At 37.1% G+C, this 23,814-nt stretch overlaps 6 protein-coding genes across 7 annotated transcripts in view; 3 read left to right on the top strand and 3 right to left on the bottom strand.

The window, feature by feature from the left end:
- The first annotated feature begins 10,975 nt into the window (after positions 1-10,975).
- LOC129577890 (39S ribosomal protein L14, mitochondrial) lies at positions 10,976-11,802 on the top strand. The gene is made up of 2 exons (XM_055465685.1): positions 10,976-11,058; positions 11,134-11,802. Exon 2 carries the CDS (start codon positions 11,151-11,153, stop codon positions 11,604-11,606), a length of 456 nt encoding a protein of 151 aa, XP_055321660.1. The 5' UTR covers positions 10,976-11,058; positions 11,134-11,150; the 3' UTR covers positions 11,607-11,802.
- A 182-nt stretch (positions 11,803-11,984) lies between these two features.
- On the bottom strand, positions 11,985-13,027 carry LOC129577891 (iron-sulfur cluster assembly scaffold protein IscU). The gene is made up of 3 exons (XM_055465700.1): positions 12,788-13,027; positions 12,409-12,712; positions 11,985-12,268 (listed from the first exon to the last, which is right to left on the bottom strand). The coding sequence occupies exons 1-3, from the start codon at positions 12,863-12,865 to the stop codon at positions 12,198-12,200; spliced, it is 453 nt and encodes a 150-aa protein (XP_055321675.1). The 5' UTR covers positions 12,866-13,027; the 3' UTR covers positions 11,985-12,197.
- A 359-nt stretch (positions 13,028-13,386) lies between these two features.
- LOC129577893 (eukaryotic translation initiation factor eIF1) lies at positions 13,387-14,922 on the top strand. Its single transcript, XM_055465715.1, has 2 exons — positions 13,387-13,745; positions 14,321-14,922. The coding sequence occupies exons 1-2, from the start codon at positions 13,703-13,705 to the stop codon at positions 14,608-14,610; spliced, it is 333 nt and encodes a 110-aa protein (XP_055321690.1). The 5' UTR covers positions 13,387-13,702; the 3' UTR covers positions 14,611-14,922.
- Positions 14,923-15,044: 122 nt separating this feature from the next.
- Positions 15,045-16,318, bottom strand: LOC129577886 (probable dimethyladenosine transferase). The gene is made up of 3 exons (XM_055465669.1): positions 16,156-16,318; positions 15,371-16,083; positions 15,045-15,244 (listed from the first exon to the last, which is right to left on the bottom strand). The coding sequence occupies exons 1-3, from the start codon at positions 16,211-16,213 to the stop codon at positions 15,095-15,097; spliced, it is 921 nt and encodes a 306-aa protein (XP_055321644.1). The 5' UTR covers positions 16,214-16,318; the 3' UTR covers positions 15,045-15,094.
- A 21-nt stretch (positions 16,319-16,339) lies between these two features.
- Positions 16,340-17,829, bottom strand: LOC129577877 (zinc finger protein 354C-like). Its single transcript, XM_055465657.1, has 4 exons — positions 17,556-17,829; positions 17,278-17,494; positions 16,864-17,184; positions 16,340-16,785 (listed from the first exon to the last, which is right to left on the bottom strand). Exons 1-4 carry the CDS (start codon positions 17,687-17,689, stop codon positions 16,453-16,455), a joined length of 1,005 nt encoding a protein of 334 aa, XP_055321632.1. The 5' UTR covers positions 17,690-17,829; the 3' UTR covers positions 16,340-16,452.
- Positions 17,830-18,033: 204 nt separating this feature from the next.
- The window catches only part of LOC129577866 (neurofibromin), a 33,986-nt gene continuing 28,205 nt past the window's right edge, over positions 18,034-23,814 (top strand). For both annotated transcript variants that reach the window (XM_055465637.1, XM_055465646.1), the window contains exons 1-10: positions 18,034-18,850; positions 20,321-20,464; positions 20,577-20,967; positions 21,056-21,200; positions 21,274-21,376; positions 21,462-21,704; positions 21,782-21,972; positions 22,056-22,362; positions 22,425-23,509; positions 23,575-23,755. In XM_055465637.1, the coding sequence (XP_055321612.1) occupies positions 18,791-18,850; positions 20,321-20,464; positions 20,577-20,967; positions 21,056-21,200; positions 21,274-21,376; positions 21,462-21,704; positions 21,782-21,972; positions 22,056-22,362; positions 22,425-23,509; positions 23,575-23,755 (2,850 nt within the window). In that variant the 5' untranslated portion in view covers positions 18,034-18,790. The remainder of the gene's footprint in view (positions 18,851-20,320; positions 20,465-20,576; positions 20,968-21,055; positions 21,201-21,273; positions 21,377-21,461; positions 21,705-21,781; positions 21,973-22,055; positions 22,363-22,424; positions 23,510-23,574; positions 23,756-23,814) is intronic.

The following is a 23,814-nucleotide window of genomic DNA, read 5'->3' on the forward strand; positions in this document are numbered from 1 at the left end:
AGTGCTTCGACAACTCGGTTGAAATGACATCGCCTTTCTTTTGCCAACAAAAGAAAACTTAAGTGCAAAATGCCATGTTTTTCCTCGACCTCCGAATGCATTTCTCCGCACGATGAACAAAATACTTTGTAGCCAGGTAGAAACCAATCGAGTGAGAGAGTGTATGGCATCAATTGTGTGCAATTTCACATCGTTTTGGTTAAAGTAAAACTCTACACGAAACAATTGCCATCATGTTAATTACACGAGAAGTGTGTGGAATAAGTTATTAAATGCTTGAATATGAAACATTTGATCGGAGACGATTGACATGAATCAACCACATTCCATGGAGTTAATGGTCTTTTTAGAGTGGTTTGACTGTACAGACGCCACTTACTACAGAAAATGTGATAAATCTCCACATCGCTACTTTCTAAGAAAAATGGCTAAACTACGTTGAGTACTACTAGCCGTTCAAATGGAAAATATACAGATGAAATTGATTGATTTCGTAAAATGGCGCTTTTCAACACATTCAATCCACATTTCTTGATGACTGATTTCCAATAACGCATTTTGCACTTTACTCAAATTGAAAAATCCTACGATTGCTTATTTTATCAATGAGTTTTCTACACATGATTCTTTACCGTCGATTCTTGTAGCAATTCTGGAAGATTTGGATTCGAATCGATTCTGTTGGATATTTCAAGGCAGTTTTAAATCCTTTGCATGAACCGAAAACATTTTGCAAATCAAAAATACTCTCAACATGTTAATGTTATTTGCATTGCTTTGAAGATGTGAATATTTTTTGAACAAGCGGGATTAAAACAGTGTCAAAAGCTTCCATCATCACTTCATTTCTTAAGAGAATTAAATTTTTTTTTTCTGAAAATGAAACTAAGCAAACCTTAGAATATGCACATTTTTCACTGCGTGGATAATTTTGTGCATTATTCCATATGAAAATCTAAAAATGCGTATAAGTAGCAAAATAGAAACAAAACAGAAAATGTCAGTGCATTTGAAAATATTCATCACAACATAAGCGAAATATCTGTAATCAAACCATTCGTCCCTGCAATTTGTATGAACTTCACGTTGTCTCATTCTATGGAAATCCGTACATTGCCTCTTGCGCAAAATGTTCTTATGTGAATTCACGAAGCGCATGATGGTTCTTATTCCATTCAGCGGTTTGCTATCGCTTTAAAATATTGGACGGTTTTTTTCCCCGTGGCCCGTTGAATAGAGCCCCGGTGAAGCGCAGCAAAAGCGACGACAACGGCGAATGATTCGTATTTGCGCATTGTACGTTTGATTCCATTATTCGCAGTATTTGATTCGTGAGGTTTTTTTGCAATGGCATGAGAAAGAAAGCAAAAGAAGCACAACAACAACAAATTATGGCGGTTATTCGAATGGAGTCGATCTTTGAATGCTGCGGCTGCTCACCATGCCCAATGTAGCACCACTGCATACAGTTTGTGCTGCATGAATCCGACACGGAGAGCAGAAATCAAGAGCGGCTGCGAGTCAAGCATTGTTCGGTATGGTTGTGTTTGGTGTGCATGTAGAGAGAGAGAGTCGATGGTTTCTTTAGCCAGGCGTTCGAGGGTTGGGTGTAGTAAATTACCGAGCATAATGAAGTGACGGCAACTCCTGTGTGTTGACGCTGTTTACGGAGTTTTGCTATACCGCGCGCTATTATAATTCATCGTGCTATTCAATCTGCTCGACTTTTTATTTCTCTTCTTCCATTTTTCTATATACGCTCACTCCCTCTCTTTTCGGGCTGTGAAGTACACACACAAAAAATAGCGGAACGGGGCGAAACAACAGAAACGGAGACGGAGAATATATTTTCATAATTTTTAATATTACGCAAAACGCAAATGTATGGCTACGAATTGCGAAAATGTACCATTGTGAGATTGCGGCTGTGTGAATGAGATGGAGGTAGAAAGAGGGAGAAAAAAGGTCGACAGATTCAGGATGATGCGATATATGTGTTATGAGTGAATAAGATTTTTACTATATTTGATGAATGTTGAACGGGCGAGTGTGAGTATTTGTATGTGTGTATGAGTCGTATGTACGCGTACAGAGGACGGCACGTTGAAGCCAGTCAAACAGAAAAAATAGACGGAAGAAGAAAGAAATCATACGAAATAATCATAATAATCATGATGAAACGCCGTATACGCGCATTATTATATGCTCAAGAGAAAAAAGGCGGAAACAATTTTTTACTCGCTTATGGCGCTGCTCGAACCAAGCGAAAACCGAAGAGACGACAAAAAAATGAGTAAACGCTCTCGATCTGGAGGAGCGAACTAAAATTATGCATTCATAAATGGATAAGTGTATGAGGGCTATGGCAGCCATATTTGTAATTACACCATAATGCATAACGATTATTATTTACGTATATGATGTGATTTATTCCATTTAAACGGAGGAAAAAACGAGACATTCTTCAATTTTTTTCTTCTTTTTTCACTTTTACGTCATAGATTTGAGGTCTTTTCTCCACTTCGGCAAATGGAATGGGTTGAAAATTGTCATTATCGTTGCTGAAATGAATATAGCTGATTTTTGCGTCAACGTTTTTTTCTTTCACTCTCCCGCTATCTCTCTTTGCCGGTATTTTTTCCTTCATTTGCAACAGCAGCATTGTCATCATCGACAATTGGAGCAACGGAAAAGCGATTATAATGCTCGATATGTAGATGTGGAAGGAAAAATACTTCTCAAACATTATCCTCTTAATTTTGCAAAGTTGCTATCACGCTGAAAAACTTTATCAATGTGTTTTAATTCCAATCGACTGATTCCATTATCCGTTTAATGAGATTATCACATTCGAATGCTAGACACTTTTATGAGGATTGAAATTGACAAACTCTTGAACAGTTTTTTGTCTTTTAGTAGAATGTATCATTTTTGATGGTGAAAAAATGGGAAAAACTTGAAACATTTACAACACATTATTTTTAATGATGGTTTCAAATCAATTTGACTCATTTTCATCTTCGGAAACTTTTTCGCTCATTATTCAAAAAGAAGACATTTATTTACTTCTCAAACATTCGTTTGTTTTTTCTTAACGCTTCATTTAACGCCACAAACGTGACCAAAATTCAGTCATTACTGAAAATTCATCTCTAAATGTATTTCGATAACATCCAATTAAAAAATAGTAGCACCAAATCACACTTATCGTTCATAATTCATCATTCATTTAATATTACAACTTGCGACTTTCAATTCATGGTTGCATTCAAAACCGGCAACTTTTGTCCTCTTTCTATGCCTGTTTTGTTTTCATTGTGTGTACTTTTGTGAGTGCGTGTAAAATTTCATGTTTATATAAATATATCGGTCGATTCTTAGATTTCGATCAGTGAAACACACAACATCAGATATCAAACATGTTTTGTTATTATTTATTTTCATACACACAATAATTCGAACAGATGTTAAAGGTTCTCATTTGCTGCCTGTTCGTGTTCGTGATGTCAAATTTGTCAAAGTGTCAACACATTTTATCCAATTTTGTGTTTTTTGCTACGTTTCGTGACGATTGATGGGTTTATATTCGCCGAAGCGATGTTTGAATGAAAAGGCTATTATAAATTGAAAAAAACCCATTTTTCTGAGATATGAAAAGAAAAGAAAATGCATGAAATGAACAATCTTTACTTTATTAATCATTTCATTCTTTCGAATCTCTTAAGATCAAGTATTTTTTTTTTCTTCCGAAGGACTAATTTACCACACAACAAAAACAAAACGACATAAAAAAAATAACAAAAAACATCATAAAATGGCACTAAATTCCAGCCTCAAGCTTCAATTTAAACAGCGTAAACATTCGCACGCGTCATTTTTAACGAATTCAATGCAATTAAAAAAGCCTGCAAATTCGCACAGCGCCATCGCTTGAGGGTTGAATGCAGCAACGGCTGTAATTTTGCACGGCACACGGTTGCGCTTTGTTTTAACTTGAAGGCAGATGCATGCAAATGGCAAGCAAGTTCTCGGTTTGAATTCGACGCGAGCTTTGCGGTTACCAACGGGCACCCGGTTTCAGCTGTAAGCAATGAAATCCGTTGAAGATGCGATCCGTTGTACAAAAAGTGATGAACGCAATCGACAATCTTATTTTATGCTTGCATTGACACTTTAATCGTTAAACGGTTCAAGTAGTTGAAATTCATTTCAATTCGGGTTTTTATCAAGAGTGTTTCATCTTTGCCGTCGTCATTTTCATATGATTGAATTGTGTCGATGGCTGTTATATTGTTGCTATTTTGAATTGAAAATAAATCGAAAAATTTGATTCTGTATATTGAGTTTTGGTCGTTGAACAATTTCAAGTTGCTAACGAATTGATTTGTTCGTGTCGATGCATATCACAGTTCTTTCGCCCAATATTCATTCCCCAATTTATTCATCATCAATTTTCATATTTGTCGTATGTTTCGATTTTCAAGATGCGTTCACCATGTTCGCACGCACATTCCCCCATTTCGGTCGTCTTGCAAATGGCATTTAAATTCAAATTTTTCAGCCTAATCCGTTGATTGGATATTTTGTTCATTAAATGACATTCGGAAGGGTGTCAAAACATTGCATGTGACTCGGCAGGAAAAAAAACACCGAAATTGCTCATCAAGATCATTGAATGCGTACGAATCCAAAACATGCTGATACAATATTACATTTGGTAAATGCGAATGAAGAATCAGCCGAAAAAATGGGCGATGAAGAAGCGACTGAACAAATGGGAGATGAACAAGCAACCATATTGGTTTTGAAATTCGGCAGCAAAGAAAACGAAATGTTGTATTAGAAAATATAACAATTTCCAGTAAACATACAAGTTGTGTCTCTTCCCTCTTCTCATCCGCATCCGAAGTGGCAGTAAAATGATAGCCTGCGCACCTAGTTGAAAGTGCCAAATAACATAAGTGCATAACTACTTATTAGAAAATAAACAATGGTGTTACGCACCCAAAAAGTGATGGCAATGAAAACATTACACGATGACGTCAAAACACAGCCAAATAATACAATCATTGACGCCCATTTCGGGTTCGATACAGTTTTTCTCGAGCTGTATTCAATTGTATCAATTTTCTGCCACAACTTTTATCCGAAATTTTCGCTTTTGTTGTTTTCTTTAAGTTTGTATTTTTCAGGTAAAATGTTTCGTATTGTTTGATTTTGAATGATTTTCGAACCGAAACACAATTGTTTGGAAGAAAAATACAAATGTTTGATGGGGTTTTTATTTTGAATCTAGAGTGATATGTGATTTTTGCAATGTCCCGACGGCACTTAAGTTTGTAACACATGCGATTCATTTCGTGCTGAATGCAGCTCAAAAATTGCGAATTGCTCTTTTTCTGAGTTCTGAGAATGCATTTCATCAAAATTAAAACGTCAGTCATTATGAAAATAAAATGTATTGTACTGGAAACAGTATACAAAACTTAATGATCAGATAAATTCGTAGAAGAATAAAACACCAATGAAACTTGTCAAACGGATGAAATCGCATTATTGTGGCAAATCAAATGCAGAAAATGAAAAAATCTAGCATTTTGTATGCGAATTTTGGAGTAAAGCTCCAAGTATATATACTTTTATCTTTAGTAATTGTTAATGGAACCGTTATAAAGATTCCTCATTTATGATGAATAAATACCAACTAGATATTACCTAGGACATTTTATCATTTACGTAAAGAAAAAAAGTACTTTGAGCTACGAATCCCTACTACTAGGCTATCGGTTCATAGCGAAAAGTAAAGATTCGTATTGATTCGCAAGAATAAATGCACCTAGATTAATAGCAAAGAAATTTTTTATGGGTATCTGCTATGAACTTTTGAGCTCATGGACTTTAAAAATTGTCCAACAATTTCGTTGTGAGCTCCCGTGTGCCAATATTGTAACCGACCAGTCAGTTAACTAATTTCGGACAAAATTGACTCACTTTGATTGACATTTCAGTACAACGTGTAGTTAAAGTCTATCAAAGTTAACTGAAATCGTTTAAAGTTACAAATCAAAATAAATTGCTTATTTTGGGACAAAGTGATTTTCTTCATACAAAAACATAAATTCAATCAACTACAGTCAACTGAATCTAAAGTCAGTCAGTCATTTTTTTTCCACACGGGCTTCTTTTGGAAAGAAAAGAGTTGACAAATATGTGTAATTTGAAGTAATTTTGAACAAACATTGAATAGTTCTTATCAATTGGTTTTCTGAAAATTGTTTGATTGAGCTCACCTAATTTTTGCAGATTCGAAATTAAAAAATTTGGTGATGCCAAAACACTTGAAATGAAATCTCAACATTTGCAAAAGTAAAGTTAAAAAAGAAAATAAAACAATAATCATCCAAAATGTACAAAATCCATCGAAAAAGTATTGAACCACTCGGCCAAATAAATAAATGTTCCTATTTGCTGATTTCTTGCATTCAAACAGAAAACGAAAGAAAAAAAAGAAGAACTGAACGAATCTGAACAACAGATATCCTTTTCACTGTTTTCACAGGTAACAAAGGATGTTTTGATATATCAATCAAAACATTTCGTCATTCGTTTTCAGCCACCGCAGAAAAAAGACCGAGCTCCTACCTACACAAAAGAAATGTGTAGCTTCATTCAGTCCAATTTGTTTAATGATTATTCTATCTGTGATTAAGAAAAAGCAGCGTATGTCATTCCGAGTCTCAAACAAAGCCATTTGTATGTAAAGCGCCAAAAAAATTGAATTTTTTCAGGAAATTTATCGAGAGCAGCAGTAGTTGGGCATTTGTTCAAATAAAAGTGACGATGAGATTTGATTTAGACAATTAACTCAATTCTTCTCTTTTTTGTTTGTTGGTTCACACTTTGTGTGCGTCCTCAATTTTGTGTGGTTACCCCGAATGAATGGAGGCAAAAAGTATTGGGTTTTTGGAATGAGTTGAATATTCCTTGAATGAACTTGAGAATGACGAAAGGATGAAGCATTCAGAACGAAACAGAAGTGAAATTTGATCCTAATTATGAATTGATCTGGATGTGAACGTGTGAATAAAAAAAAAGTGTTTACCTGTCGTGAGCGTGCAAGAGAAAATCCAAATGCGAAGGAATATTGTCGTCGAGTTTTGAAGCGATTGTGTCGTTCGATTAGTTTGTCTATATTTGGAAAAGCAATCAGCGATACGTATTCATTACAACCTCCTTTTTGATGCACAATGTCAAATTCGATGACGAGTTTTATCGCATTGAATAATTGCAGTTTTGCTGGTGGGAGAGAGAGAGAAAGAGTGCGAGAATTTAATCGCATTTCAAAGATCAATGTTTGGCAATGGTAACACGATATTTTATCGATTTAAGACGACATTTGACAAATAATAATGAGTTTAGAAATTGAACTTGTTGTTTGATGACTGCTCAAACAATCTGCTGACATCGTTGCGATCAAAACACCTTTTTAGACGTCATTCATGGAATTCCAAATGGGATTTTCGATTGAATTAAACGTTAATCAGCAGCTTTGTCGATGTGCTTCGTCGTGAGGTGAACAATGAACAGTTTGATATGGTAAAAGTCTCGAAAATGTGATTATTATCACATTTTCAACGGTGACGCACATTGATTAACAACATCATTAAATTTAATTGCGAATTCAACGGAAAATTGAGTAAATCAAAGATTGAGCGCGAGCTGTAATTTACATTCGGCTTCCATTCAACGACGACGGAACATTTTCCGATGCCTTGAATTGCTTTGATTATTTTGTGATTGAAGTCGCTTTGCGATGATGAGGTGCTCCAGTGATTGTGCGCCGCACCGCTCAACACCATTCAATTTACATTAGAATTATGGAATTATGAAATCATTGCATTAATATTATAATTTAGCAATTGTCAATCGTCGCGCAGCGGTGCTGTTCGCTGTGAATTCACCTTCCTGCGCTCATAATTTGAATCCTTTTCAATTCAATTTGAATAAATTCACTCGCAATTCAATGCGATTTTTCACAATTTTTTTTTTGTTCTTCCTTTGCGCAAACTGCCACTAATTGGAAACTTCGTTAGAGATTTTTTTTCTCTCCTCGATGCAACTGAATAAATTTGAAAGCGCCAAAGACAGTGAGAGTGCGAGCGAGCAAGAGATAGAGAGGCAGTGACTTCAATTGAAAATTGCTCTCTAACAAAAAGTTACGTGCTGTAGATCGTGAGGTGCAAAAATCATTAGCACAGCCATTGAACGTTTTGCACGTTTGTGTTTACATTCGAATGGCGAATGTGTGATGGAAAACGTATAATTTATTTACGTTAGAGCACCTCGGATACTTTGCTACACTCATTCGAAAAGACTTCGACAAAAAGTATTAACTTCTCTCTCATTCTTTCTCTCCTCGCTCTGCTTTTTTTTCCTCATTTTGCTCGTTGCCATTAGCACCACCCTTAACGCAACACAACACAGCCAAGCCCGTTCCATAACAATTTTCACTGTGTCTCTTGCGCTTTCTTCTTTCTTCGGCGACTCAACTACACACATGCGATCTTTTAATACACAATCCCATTCGAATGACATTTTTTTCACTCTATGCGATAAACTCCAGTCCTCTAATGGTTAATGTTTGAATAGAATACAGTATGTGTGTGTGTGTGTGTGTGTGTGTATGTGTCGAACGTACGGCGACTTGGTTGAATTCAAACTTAAAATCAAATCATACACGTATATCCTTCATTTCATCGTCGTGAATCGAACTAGCACTCTGTGGAATTGCGGATTTTCTCGTAGAAATGATACAAGAAAATCAACACGGAGTACTTGAATCATGAAATTACAGTTTTTTTTCTAATTTGCGCTGAGTACGTTTTCTTAACGCAACAGACCTACATTCACATGAATACCTTCAGTTGCAGCCACATCCAAATTGCAAAAGAAACACATCAGCCACCCGACGAAGCTCATCATTTCTAATGCGATGTGTCGTCGTTATCATCAAACACATTTCAGACGGTGACTGTAATTAACGATAAAATATGAAAGAGATGTCTTTTGAATCGCATCATCTCCGAATTGAGTGTCATGTGCCATCGTCTTGTCAGCAGGATGAACACCGACATTAGTTCATTATGACTCTTTTCTTCTGCTTCGAATTAACGATTATGTTCAAGGCATTTGTGTCATTTTCTGTTCACTTGCTTTAAATGCGTTAAAAAAACCGTCGAGAATGCGCCGAACCAACGAATCGACTCATATTTCATCTGTTTTACGCCGACAGAGGCCTCATTTCTAAATGACTATGAAATTTAATGGAATTTAATGCATTGAACGAAAATAAAAATAAATGATAACTTTTTTCAAAAGACAATAGAATGCGTTCTCTCTTTGTGGTTACTACACTCATTATAACCAAAGCCATCCAATTTATTTACGCATTTACAATTCGCATTGTTTTCAATTGCGAATCGACCGAAGTGAAAACACAAAGGTTTTTTTTGAATTAAAAATATTCATGAATGAATATTACATATTCTGGCACTCGGAGATCAAAATTTTTGCGAAATAACTCAATGTTCAAACAAACTAGGAATTTAACAAATCATTGATTTGAAATCAACAGACGGAAAAATTAATCATTCCAAATTTTAAGAAGAAAATTTGGAAGACATAGAAAGATCTCAGAAATGATTTTGATTGATGGTTACCGAAAAAAACGTCTCATCAAAGAATTAATGTATGATTTGTTGCATTTTCTTCCTCCGCTCGAGAAAAATTCACGACTTATAATCCTTGCTTTGGATTTCAAGCTCCTTAGGAAAAATTGAATTAAATAACAAAATTCATGAGTGAAACCTGTTTTTTTTTAGTTCAACATCAGCAGTTCAATTTAATCACTTCACTAAAATCGTGCATTCAGGCAGATTTTGTTCCTGGAGTGTTCGTTTGCAAACTACGCTTTTTTCCCATATTATTCTCTAAATAAAAATCTCTTTATCTTTTTAGCGTTAAATGAATCCTGCTCAAGGTGATTGCGTGTGCAAATTTTCGCATGTAATATATTCATCTTTGGTTCGGAGGTTGGAGTTTTACGGCATCGTATAACAATACCTTTGATAGCACTTCGTTTTTTCTTCCTTAACTGCTCGTTCAAGCACAAGCATCGTGAGCACCTATTATAAAATATGCATTTTTGAGTTTCACAATGCGCGCGCTCTCTCTCTCTCTCTCTCTCTCTCTCTCTCTCGCACTCAATGCTTCCCAAGCACAAAATTGCAGTAATAATCATTTGTTGTGTGTGTGTGTTTTGTTTTCATCAGACACTTTTAGTTGACGTCGCCAAACAATCAACCTGACTGAAAAATATTCGTCGTCTTCTTCTGTATCGTCGTTGCCACCATCATTGCCGCCCCATTTTATTGTTGATGCGAGAATGATTTGAATAATTTTATCAGAAAATCTGCTGCTGCTGCCGCTATCCACCTCATTACGATGGGATTCTTTGTGATAATATGTCATAAAGTCTTTAAGCGTTTACGTCATTATCCGTTGCAAAAGACTCACTTTATTTTTTGTAGTTTGTTCATTTCGACGTTTTTTTTAATGCATTCAGTCAGAGAAAATGCATTGTTTGCTTATGAAGCGTCAGATCTTCGCTTTGGCCTGTGATTTGTGATTGCATCCTTTGATGTTTTGTGTTGCTTTTACGTCCTTTGATGTTTGCTTACAAAAGTCGAAAATATTCATGCCTCAAAGTCGAGTAAACTCGAGAGAATGGGTAAGATAAGCGAAATGTCTTAATTCTTTCTCTCTTTGTATTCAAACAAAACGCTTTCTGTTCGTAATCAGGAGTGATTGCGACAAAAGCGTTGCAAACTTTGAAATCAACGATCATTGTAACCTTCTCCACTTGCCGTCACTCCATTGAAATTACAGTGGCGCTGTAGTCACTGAGAGACCGCACAACAACCACAAATGACATATCCAAAATAGAAACATAACCAAGCGAGTTGCTTGTGAAGAAATCACTTGAAGCTGGAAAAGAAGGTAAATAAACTAAATTTTTTTTTAAACATTTAATCAAAGGAAATCAATGAAAAATGTCTTGTTTTATTCAAAAAGGGTGAGCATTTATCAGAATGTTGTTGAATCGTGTACTGACAAAGACTTTAACATCAGTCTCATCGAGTGGATTTCACACGACCGCCGTATGCAATGAGATTCGAAAATTGGCGAGGCTTCGGGTTGTAGATAATTGTGAGATTGGTAAAAAAGCGATGGCCGAAGGAAAGCCCCCGCGCGTCATTCATGTTTATAATAAAAAATCGATCGGTTACACGGGCGACATGGTTCTGTTGGCCATTAAGGGAGAGAAGAAAAAGGGCATTCTCGTCGGATGTAAACAACAACAAAAAATCAAAGTTCCACGATTCGACACGAACAATGTGGTGCTGATCGATGATAATGGCACTCCACTCGGCACTCGCATCCAAGTTCCAATTCCAAATATTCTGCGGACGATCATGAAAGACAAGACACACTCAAAAGGTGCTGATTATACTAAATTGTTGGCGATAGCATCTCGATTCGTGTAACTACCCATTAAAACCATTAGTTTATTTAGCAAATCGCTTGTTTTATTAATAAAGATCCATATTGTTGATAATGAAATCGAATGGGTGTTCTTTTTGGTTTATGGTTTGATGAGAATGAACGTGAGTAAACAGATTTTGTTGTAAGTCCAAGTCCACTGATGAATGGAAAAAAAATATTTGATCAAGAAATAGAAACTTTAGAACTAGTTCTAGTCAACGCTTAACCAGTGAATGCTTTCTACAGACAATGTGAATGAACAACTTCATATTTCATTTCATTTTAATATAAAGAACCTGAGATTTTATCAATTTTTCAGCATTTTCTCGCTTAAATCTCTCTTCTCCCTACAAAAATTGAATGAAAAAAAGACGAAACCGTTGCTTCTATCCCTCTAAAAGGGGCATTCATAAATCTCACTTAAGAATTTTATTTGCTTCTTAATCCAGCATTAACAAACATAAATTTTCAAAATTGTACCAAATAAAATCACAGTCGTCCAGAACATACATTCATTCATTTGCATTCATACTACGTTTATACACAACAATTTTGAATATCAATCGTTATATCTGATGTAGATCGTATCGTTCTTATTTGCCAGCATCGTTCTGTTTGATTTTGTAGTCAGCAAGTGCTGCTTTGATTGCATCCTCGGCCAACACTATAAACAAAGAAATTGTATAAATATATATTCAGTGTACTGCGTCATTGTTTGTAATTGCGTTTCAAAAAAAAAATCGATTTCGAAACTGAAGCAATCGTTTCGTAATTTTCATTGATTATTCCGTATTTAATACGTACTTGAGCAATGCAATTTGACTGGTGGCAAGCAAAGTTCCTTCGCAATGTCCGAATTCTTAAGGTTGCCAGCTTCATCGACGGTTTTTCCCTTCACCCACTCCGTGGCCAATGATGACGATGCAATTGCCGATCCACAGCCAAATGTTTTGAATTTTGCATCAATGATTTTACCGTTTTCATCGACTTTAATCTGCAATTTCATGACATCACCGCAAGCTGGTGCACCAACCAAACCGGTGCCAACACTTTTGTCCGCCTTGTCCAATGATCCAACATTCCGTGGATTTTCATAATGGTCCAAAACCTACGGCAAAAAGTTTCAAAACAAAGTTCAGCTGTTTTGATTATACTTGTTTCAGTGGAGAATGCATGCACTTACATTTTTGTGGTACAAAGCAGCTGGAAGGCTTTGAACTCGTCGAAGTTTTAACAGGGTTGATGGTCGAAATAAAGCCATTCTTTGTGGCTGCTTTCAAAGTTGTCGTTCGTTGAAAATTTTATTTTTTCAATGCAATCGGTTCTATTACGTTTCGGCTTCTAATGCGCAGTCTTGTGCAATGGTACAATTCGTATAACTTCAATTATCTATAGAACTATTCTGCACACATTGCATTGACAGACGTCAAAAGTAAAGTATCACATGCGATTTCAAGGGCGCATCGATACTTAAGCAGAACGTTCAAGTACTTTCTATTGCATGTGATTGTGAAATTGACTAAATAAATATTTTACTGCAATTTTCAGTCGATTAAAATTATTTTCCGAATAATATAATTCTTCTATTCATTTTTATCGTTGAATTTATGCAGAAAAAATCGTCATTTTCGCATCAAAAGTGTTAAGTATGTGAAGATGGCGCGAAATGGTAATGGAATTTTTTTAACCGATGCTAGCGCTGCCCACAAATGCACGCATACACACGTACACATTGAGTATCCCGCATAGCATACATAGGCCCGCCATATTTGCATATACACACGATTAGGTTTTCTTGTGTGACACGCGACGACGACAGACATTTTCGATTATCATACACATTGAGAAAGATCACTTTTTTTGCGCCTGTGGCTGGACGAACACTTCTTTCTTTTTTGTGTGCGAATTTTCACGTTTTTATTTCGTACGTCCGAATTTAAGTAGCCAGAAAGTTCCGCAAACTAAGCACTACTGAGTGCGTGTGAAACCGACCATTAGATAGCGAAATAGAAAGCCGAGACATTCTTTGCGATAGCAGGAAAAAACTCAACCAAACGAGAATCAATTTATTTTTCCAGTGGATTTATTTGTTTATCGTATGTCCATCCAAAATTTAAATACCTTTGACCCATTTGCTGATGGTAAGTAGAAAAAAAAATTTGTTTAATTATTTTGGTATATTTTTTTCTGTTTAAAAGCATTTTTTTTCTGGTGAAAAGTGATTAGTAATCAGAAGTTATAGTACAACAGGAGAAAAAAAAACGTATGCATAGAGTAGACGAGGTGAACCGGAGACGAAGAATCAGCATATTTCTATCTCTTTCTAAGACCTTTCTAACCATAAATTTTTTTTCTACGTAACTCGTTAAACGTCTCCATTTTTTTGCGCTCGCTATAAATACTCGATGAGTTATAAATTGTTTTGAAATAAAAAAAATTTAAGGTTATTTTCCATAAACGGTATAAAGTCATATTTATGATGATTCATACCGTCATCATTTCTATCAGCTTGAAATCAAGCAGTTATGAGTTTCCGTATTTTATCCCCCACTAATTAATGTAAACGTCATATTGTGTGCTGTCTCTTTGTGTCACACGATTTGCTGTTCTGTCCTTTTTTTTCTTTTTTTCTTGACTTTTTTCGCATTTTTTTCTCCGTGATTCTAATCACATGCGATTCTTTTCTTCTGTTTTTTTTTTCTCGTTTAATTTATAGCAACAAAGGGTGCTGATGACAGCGTACAAGACGGCCTCGTTCACATTCGAATTCAACAGCGAAGTGGTCGAAAGACATTAACAACGGTACAAGGTCTATCAGCCGAATATGATTTGAAGAAAATTGTACGCGCCTGTAAAAAAGAATTTGCATGCAATGGTACAGTGATCGAGCATCCGGAGTATGGTGAAGTGTTGCAATTACAAGGTGATCAACGTGAAAACATTTGCCAATGGCTCACTAAAGCTGGTTTAGCCAAGTCAGATCAACTGAAAGTGCACGGTTTCTAAGTGTCTTCGTTTCATTTTTAAATTGCACACATACACACACACACACTCCCCTTTGCTCTCATCAACACAAACAAACACTCAACTCTTATCAAAATATCAAATGTTACATCGTTCATCGTATACCGTGCGGACAACAACACTCGCAGTTCGCCCTCACGACGACCACGACATTTTTTTAAGAACATAATTTTTTTATTCGTTGTTTCCCAGAGTTATGCTTTAATTCATAAAGCTTCTTCATGTACATTATTATTATAGAATCGTTCACAACAATAACATAATAATAAATAACATAGAAAATGAACAAAGGTACGACAATCGCATTTTTCTTTTATTTTTTTCTACTGGTTTTCAGGGAGATTACGACTTTGGGCAAAGTATTTGATATGCAAATACACAATCATGATTTTTTGTGGACATGAAACAAAGTTAAGTATATTTTGAGTGTAACAATAAACGTTGATTTATTCATGTAATATAATATCTAACTAAAATGAATGCCATGCTTATTGAAACAGTACAATAAATTCATGAAATCGTCCAGATCCATTGTGCGGGCACGTTTTTCGCTGGCTTCAGCCTCTTGCAACACACTTTCGACTAGTTGTTTGATGTCAAAATCGGGCCTGATTTCCTGTGAACATCGAGAAAAAAAGGTGTCGTTATTATTATCAATTCATGAAAATGGCATCAAACAAATGACTCATCCAAACAAAACTGGCTACTTTCGAAACGATGAGTCTAACGAAGTAGAACTTACCTGATTTTGCAGCGAAGCTTGCAGTTTGTAGTTATTTTCAAGCATTTGTAAAACCGAAGACTGTTTGAACGAAGCGGCCAGTGTTTTGTTTTTGCGCAAGAAGGCGATCCGAGTGAGGCCATCCCATTCGGTGAAGTTGATTGCTGGCGGTGGATTTCTGGGTTCGATACGCACAACGCTCGATTCAACTTTTGGTGGTGGTTTGAAGTTATTTTTGCCAACTTTCATGAGCATATCGACACGAGCCAACAATTGTGTATTGATGCTCAAGCGGCAATAGAACTTATCGCCCGGTTTGGCCACGAGACGCTGAGCAAATTCTCGTTGGAACATAAGTACGGCACATCGGAAGATCGGCCGGTGCAGTAACAGTTTGAACACAAGCGGTGAACTGATCTGATACGGTACGTTTGCAATGCAAATGTCAAAAAATGGAAACTCTGACTTGAGCGCATCGCCGATAAGAATTTGCAATTTGGATTGGTATGGCGTTCCTTGGACACGCTTCTGTAACTCAGCCACAAGCCGGGGATCGATTTCACAGGCAACCACTTTTTTCGCTTTTTCCAAAATTTTCACTGTCATGTTTCCCGTACCAGGACCAATTTCCAACACAACATCTGTCGGTCGCAAGGCTGACTTCTCCAGCATGCTTGTGATAACCAGAGGATTCTTCAAAATGTGCTGACCGAAATCCTTATTGAATACAATTCCTACAGATAAATACGTCAACCGGAGATTGGAATTTATTTTCAGAAATTTAGCCAATTTGAGAGGTTACAAACCTTGTTTCTGTACTTCATTGTGAATTCGGTGTTTCTTTTCAGCGATCACCTTCGGCATTTTGTAGTGTTTAACGAATTATTTACCAAGAAGCAACCAATTTCGCAGTTATTATTCCAAAAGTGTATGCACGTGTTTACAAATTCAACGAATTGAAGAAAGAATGCATATTGAATGTCAAAGTGATTGAGGAGATGGAGCGGTTTGTCACCAGATGGCGCCACTCACCAATGCGCACACAAAACATCAGAATCTAGTTAATGGATCGAATCAATTTTATTGGTGATATGTAATAGTTATTACATTTCCATTTTCATATGAACGGTGGAAGTTGGCTTGGTTCGGGTTCGCACGCGTCTTTGGACTTTGTTGAAAAAATGTGATTTATAATGAGCTGTCATATTGTACTTTTGGCCAAATGCTTTGCCACATTCTGGGCATTGGTGTCTTTTGATGCCAGTGTGCGTTACTAGGTGCTGGTTGAGCTGTGACGTTGTTTTAAATTTCAACGGACATTCTGGGCACTGTTTGTTACGAACTTCGGTGTGCGTCGTTTGTAAATGCATCCGAAGTGATGATTTGTGCACAAAGGTCTTTTCGCATTTATCGCATTTGAAGAATTTCTTGTCGGCCTAAACGAAACCAATTAAAAATTGGAATTTCTACGAATTTCTCTCGAATTTGATAAGAAAAATAACATTTTAGCTTACATGAATCCGCATGTGTAAGACCAGGTTGGCTCGATGTTTCAAAATCGTGTTACACACCACACATTTCAGCTGATTCTCATGTAAACCGACATGGTTGGCTAATGACTCATTGGTGCTTTCGGTGATGCCACATATTTCGCATCGAAGATTGCTATCGCTTTCGCCGGTTGATACTTCTCCACGACTGGATTCAGCCTCATCATTTGAGCAGTGTTCAATTTCATGATCTTGGCGTGCATGATTTCTCAGTTCCAACTGATTGTCGAACACCTTTTGGCAAACTCCACACTTCTTTGGGGTATGATAGCGTAGTTGATGTTGCTAAGAAGGGAAAATAGTTTTTCAAAAAAAAAAGCATAACTACATTTCTTTCTATTGAAAGAATTTGACGAATTTTTCGTAGCACTAATTTACCTTCAGCTCTTTTTTGGTACCGAATGGAATGTCACACTCCTCACAGCCGGCGTGACTTTTCCGCTTAGCTGGTGTGAAGTCATTGGTTTGCTTTTTTGATGGATCGAGCACCTCTTCTATTGCGTCATCAATGCTCGATATGTGCACTGTTTCTATGTTCTCCGCTTGATTATTGCCTTTCTCTTGTACATTCTGCATATCATATTGGTCCTGAAATCTGAATTAGAAATTCGATCAGCCATCCGTGTGTGAATGTTGACTTAAGCAAAAAAACTTACTCTTCGAAATCTTTTTGGCAAGAATTTTTTTCACTTTGTACATCTTCCAGGTATTCTACTGGTTCTTCGCTTATATATTGCTGTTCAGTGGCGTACAATGCATTTGTAACATCTTGTTGAATTTCGTCGGCCATTCGACACGCCAAATCATACTGGTTGATTTTCTGAAAACATCGCTCGCAAACGATGTCATTTGGGCTGAATCGCAGCGTGTGAGATTCCTTCAAAAAACTCTGTATAATCTCGTGAACACCGATACCAGAATATTTCGTCTTCGTCCGTATTCGCCAAAGGGATATTGCAACTTTTTTGACCAGAAAAAACGCCATCTTACGTCGTGCCCGTAAATTATTTTACTGTATATTTCGATGGTAGAGCTTGAACAAAAGTTCAACACTATGCATAAACTTGGAAAGAGCTTGATAAACTTGATGAAATACATATATTTTATGGTAGTTGCAATACCCCTATGGTATTCGCACGCTATTGTGCAGCTTTGTTTCAGAATTGCAGATGTAGCAGTTTAAATAGTCCATTTTTGTTCAGAATGTTTATGGTTCTCAAATTTTGGTGCAAACTTCTTTTCCTTGTGCTCAACCAATTCTTCAAAGTTCGTGTAAACAACGGAAATCGTAAAAATTTGAAAACAATCTATTATTTCACTTTGGATAAATTTGAAATTCACAATTTTAACGAGAGAGTGTAAAAGATCAAATGAATTATTTTTTACAGTTGAAGCGTCACTCACTTGTCAACAACAACAGAAAATAAAACAACGCCTGACTTTTCGAGCTGTCATTCGCAATGTTTGAGCATTTCGTGTTCGATCACGCTGTCAACAGGCCCGAGCATTGTTTTTATAATGTTCGACAGCAACTGAACTTGGAGAAGAATCTCCCATCTGTGAGAGGTGTATGTGTGTTGTTGTGACATTTACTCTCATTGTGAATTCCGATATTGTATTAGGTCGCATAGCACAGTTCTATCTGAAACGCCTGTGCGCTTACAACCCAGACCATCGAGGAAGACGAAAAAAGAAACTCCGTCGCACGATTGAAAACGGGAAAATTCGTATTGAATTTGGATTTCCAGCTGCTGAAAAGTTACCAGCTTCACATGGCAACGTGTTAAATTTCGTGTGAAAATGTGAATCAATCGACGAAACGAAAGTGGAGAAAAAAAAAATTGCATAAAAAACTGTTGTGCGTGCAAAGTGCGGGTGTGGATAAAAAAAAATGGCAACGCAAAAACCTGGCGAATGGGCCAGTTGCATTTTATCGAGATTTGAAGAGCAGGTAAACCGAATCATACATGAATTTTCTTCGATTCGCATGAATGCTAAGTGAAAAATGCATGAAACTGATGCATTTTATTGTGGCGAAGCATAGATAAAATTTTCATAGGTCAACTCCCAAGATGATGTGAAAAAAGTCAAAACTCAGTGAAAAGTGAATTGATATTCGAGAGAGAGACAGTGCAAAAAAAGTGTTTATCGATCGATATTATCGTGCGCTTACAGGCCAAGAGCTGCTGTTGCTGCTGCTATGGATGTGCGTGTGCGAATGTGTATAGTCAGTGCGTTCCTCCACATTTCATTGCATGTTTGTATATGGACTCTCATTGTAAACAGAGCAGCAGCAGCAGCAGCGGCGTCGACAGCGACATTCGTAGCAGCAGCAACACAATATATATATACTATCATCACTCCTACACCACTACCACCGGATTGCCCATTCGGTGAAATATACATGAACGGGGCCGCAATCCGTATGAATGAATTTTCCACTCAATTGTGTCAATCGGACTCTGCAGAAAGTCGCGTGGGCGCATTGTTTTTATTCTTGAAAAGTGAAAACTGAATGACACCACACACGAACGAACGAGCAAACTAACGAACGGCTACGTGCCATTCACATCTGTGGATGTGTCTTGTGCGCCTGTGCACAGGAATGTGACTCTCAGTCTCATTCTCTTGACTCTACTCCGACATTCGCCTCTCTCTCTCTCCGTTTGTGTGTTGTGCGAGTTTTCACTATGTATATTGGCTTTCCATTTTCGATGCTGTGCTATGCTAACATATAGTTTAGCTTGTGGTGGTCGTGAATTTCACTCACTTTTGTATAGCGCGTTGTCGCGCTTCTTTTTTGTTTGAACGTTTCGAAATTTTATGAATGAAATATTTATGATTTGTTTTGTTCGCTTGTCCCGTTTGGTTTTTTAATTCGTTCGATCGCGTGCGTTAAAACACCTCTGTAACACTCTGATGAATGAAAAAATAGTAAAATTATTGATGTCGACAGGAACAGAGTAAAAAAACGAAAAAAATTAGTTTAGATGCTACTTATAAAACTAGAAAAAAAAAACGGAAACCAACGACGAATATGTAGTACTGCAATATGTATTGGGTTGTCTAATTGATGCAGAAGCGACCTTTAAGCGGTCTAATTTTAATTCAGTTTATTTGTAGAATCTGTACAACTCGTGAATGTTGACCTCGTTCGGTGCCTTCTTTACATTTTTATGAATGAACGCCACAGCGGCCAAACCGTAGACAAACATCCACGGCTCGTATATTTGAATACAAAATTTGAATGAAATCTATTTAAAAAAGATGGAAATTAAAACGAAACGTTGTGCGTAATATCGAGTGTCTTTTTTGTAAAAATGTGTGAATTCAAGCAGAAAATTCAGTGCTATTTTTGGCTATTCTTTTTTGTTATTTTTCGTTGAAACTGAAGTGTTTACTTTGCTTTTTATTCGTGCAGCTACCAGTCCGTGTTGGGATTCACAGCCCACAGGCGCGTCAAAATTATGAGCATACTATGACATGTTTGATACAAATATCACGATATAAATTCTCATTGATCCTTGCTGGTCTCACAAAAGCACTTCAGCGTACAAATGAATCGGTAATTTCAAATTAATCCATTGACTTTTACTATCACTCCCGCCGATAAGTGAACCTAATCATTATTCGTACATTTTCTCCATTTATTTTTTTTCACGCGTCATAACACACAGTGGGCAAATGGAACGATACGCCAAATGGAGCCAGAGCGATGTTATCACGATACTTTAGTTATAATTTTAACAACTCTGGAACGTTGTTTAAGCAATCAAACCAAAGATACATCACGGTTCGAAGAAGCAATGAATGTGAAATTATTGCTTCGTGAACTATGCCAATTTATTTATGTGAATGAATCAAATTCGAACGCACAATCGCTCAAGGCGCTCGCATCAAAAGTCATCTTTGCATTGTCACAAAACCATTTCGGTGCTGTATTCAATCGAATTTTGGCTCGGCTGCAAGAGTTGAGCGCAACATCGGAAGAAAATCCCGACTCTGGTGACCTTGAACTCATTCAACACATTGACTTGGATATCAATCGATTAATCAAACTATTGACTGGTGCGTATTTTTGGTGTTCAAGGATTGTTTTTTTTGTAAGTACATCGATTTAATTCCGGTTTTATTGTCCTTTTGTTTAATTATCTAGAAATCAATCAAAAGTTCCGCATGGTGAAGAAGTCAGCCCATTTGGCTCTCTCTATTTCACTAGAGAAAGCAATTTGGAATTGGGTTGAATTTCATCCACACGAATTTGCCGAAATACAACGAAATCAAAACGACGAACTGGCCAAGTAAGCAAGACAACAAATACTGAATTATTTAAATGAACCAATGAATATTTTAAACCAATTGACCTTTCCGTAGATGCTGTGAAATCCTATTCGATATACTGGACTCGTATGTTGATAACAAGAAAATGCGCACCATTGTTTGGCCGCTACAGATACTATTGTTGGTTTTATCTCCGGTATGTATTTGGAGATTTCATTGTAAATTTGGAAATGAAGCGTTTTTCTTATACGAATGTTTCCACGAATTTCACGAAAATATAGAAAGTGTTGGAGGAAATTGTGAATGCAGACAGTGGTGCTCCGTGTTCGCCGCGTCATTTAAAGAAAAAGCACTTCATTGACACCATTAAAAAAGGTGTAACCGCACACGCATCGTCCAAACAATTAACCGAATCGGCAGCTATTGCGTGTGTTAAACTGTGCAAAATTTCAACGTACATACCGACAACAGAATCAACAAATGTCACATTCTACCTGGTGCAGTGCGTCATCAATGACATTAAGGTAAAATAATATCCTGCCCAGATAATTTGCTTTTATCGAAAGAAAGAATAAATAATAATGAATTTGATGTTTTGTAGGCATTATTATTCAATCCAGCAAAGCCGTATGCTCGTGGCCAAGGACCAAATTGCTCGGATATTGAACTGATGATCGATTGTATGGTTGCATGTTTTCGTATAACACCTCACAATGCGGAGGCACAAAAGGCTTGCCTCCTTTTGAGCGCACCACCTGCTTATCATTTTGTGATTGTTAGCTCTTTGCTGAGGTAATTTGAATGTCATTCTCTTTCCCGATATTTTAATCAAATTATTTTCCATTCATTCTTCGTTTTACTTCGTTTGAATTCAGAATTGTGACTCAGCCTCGTCTTCCGTGGTGGCCACAAATCGATTTGGTGTATGCGCGGTCCGAAGCGTTGCGAAATTTATTCACAGACACTTTGAACAAAGCGACTCAAGGGTACATTGCACACACACCGCTTCGAATGATCACATCACTCACGTTGAAAGCCAAAGATGGCCAGAATCGATTAACTCGGCCCGAAGATGGAATTGCTCATAAAACGTTGCTTTTGCTTATGGTTCGATTGGTTCACACAGATCCGATGCTACTGCTCAATGTACGATCGAATAGTGATCAACTAAACAGTGATGTGGTGAGTATTAAACTCTTTTGATTTTCAAAGAGAAATGACAAATGTCCAAACTTTTTTTCCAGAACTTCATGAAGATTGGTCACGATGTGTCCAGTTCAACGGTTGAATTGATAAATGGTCTGGTAAGTTTGGTGCATCAGGCGACAATGCCAGATGTTGCTCAAGAAGCTATGGAAGCCCTACTCGCTTTGCATGCACCAGACAAAATCGAAGTATGGAATCCAGAAGCGCCGGTCAACACATTCTGGGATCTCAGCTCGCAAGTGATGTATTCAATTTCGCAAAAATTGGTGCAACACCAAATTGCCAACTACTCCGATGTGTTGAAGTGGTTAAAAGAGATTTTGATTTGTCGAAACACATTCTTGCAACGGCACAAGGATTACGCCAACGTCGGAACTCATGTGCAAATTTGCTATAATGCGCACAACAAATTGGTGGTGGTGCTCTTTACGTATTTATGGTCAGTTGATTTGGAAGCGGTAATAACCGCTTTGTCCTGCTTTGGATTATTGTGTGAAGAAGCTGACATACGCTCCGGACCGGATGAATCGCCACTAAGTATTACAGGTAATTATCCTTCATATCAGGAGCTAGCTCAAGTTGCATCAACAGTGAAAGCATCTAATCCAACCAGTCGGGAGGATTCAAAGTTTTCATTCTACGAACAAACTCAAGGCCGTTTCTTGCTTCAGAAGAAAATTATGGCTTTGCTGCGAAACGTTCAGTACTGGGATGAAGGTGTGCAATCAGCATGGGAAGAAACGTTCCGAAATTGGGAAGCAACTTGCAAAATTTTGCAATCTTATCCCAAAGGAAAGTCAGAAGATGGCCAAGAAATATTTCATCGTGCCATTGGCAAACGCAGAGCTAGTCATCAAAGTTCGGAACATGATCTTGAAGAGCAAATCAATGAATGGGCCAATATGACGTGGTTCCTGCTATCGCTCGGTGGTGTTTGCTTACATAAAAGACGACCACCGAAGAATAACTCACAATCGGAAGATTCGATAAAACATCAACAATCCATGTCATCGTTGAATGCATCGCTCAGCTCATCCGGCCGTGGATCAATGCATCCAAGCACCACATCATTGGCCACATTGAATGCCAGTCCACAGGAAGTGCAATACTGCCCAGTCACCCAGTAAGTTTAATTTCAACTCAACAGATAGACACGTTGACATTCTTTTTTTATCTCTCTCAAAACAGATTCATAAGTCAATTGCTTCGATTACTTGTGGCCAGCAACGAGAAATTTGGACCACAAATTCAGAAACATGTAAAAACTTTGGTAGGAGAGGAGATGGCACCCGATCTCTACCCACTATTATTCGATCAAATTCGTGGTATTGTCGACAAATTCTTCGACCAACAAGGTCAAGTGAGACCGGTGAGTGTGGCAAAAGCGATAAAATATCCGCTTAATTTTGCACCATTATTATTGAATAA

This window comes from Sitodiplosis mosellana, unplaced genomic scaffold (assembly GCF_009176505.1).
Source record: "Sitodiplosis mosellana isolate CC-2019 unplaced genomic scaffold, AAFC_SMos_1.0 Smas_scaffold_1, whole genome shotgun sequence".
In the NCBI taxonomy this organism is placed as follows: Eukaryota; Metazoa; Arthropoda; class Insecta; order Diptera; family Cecidomyiidae; genus Sitodiplosis; species Sitodiplosis mosellana.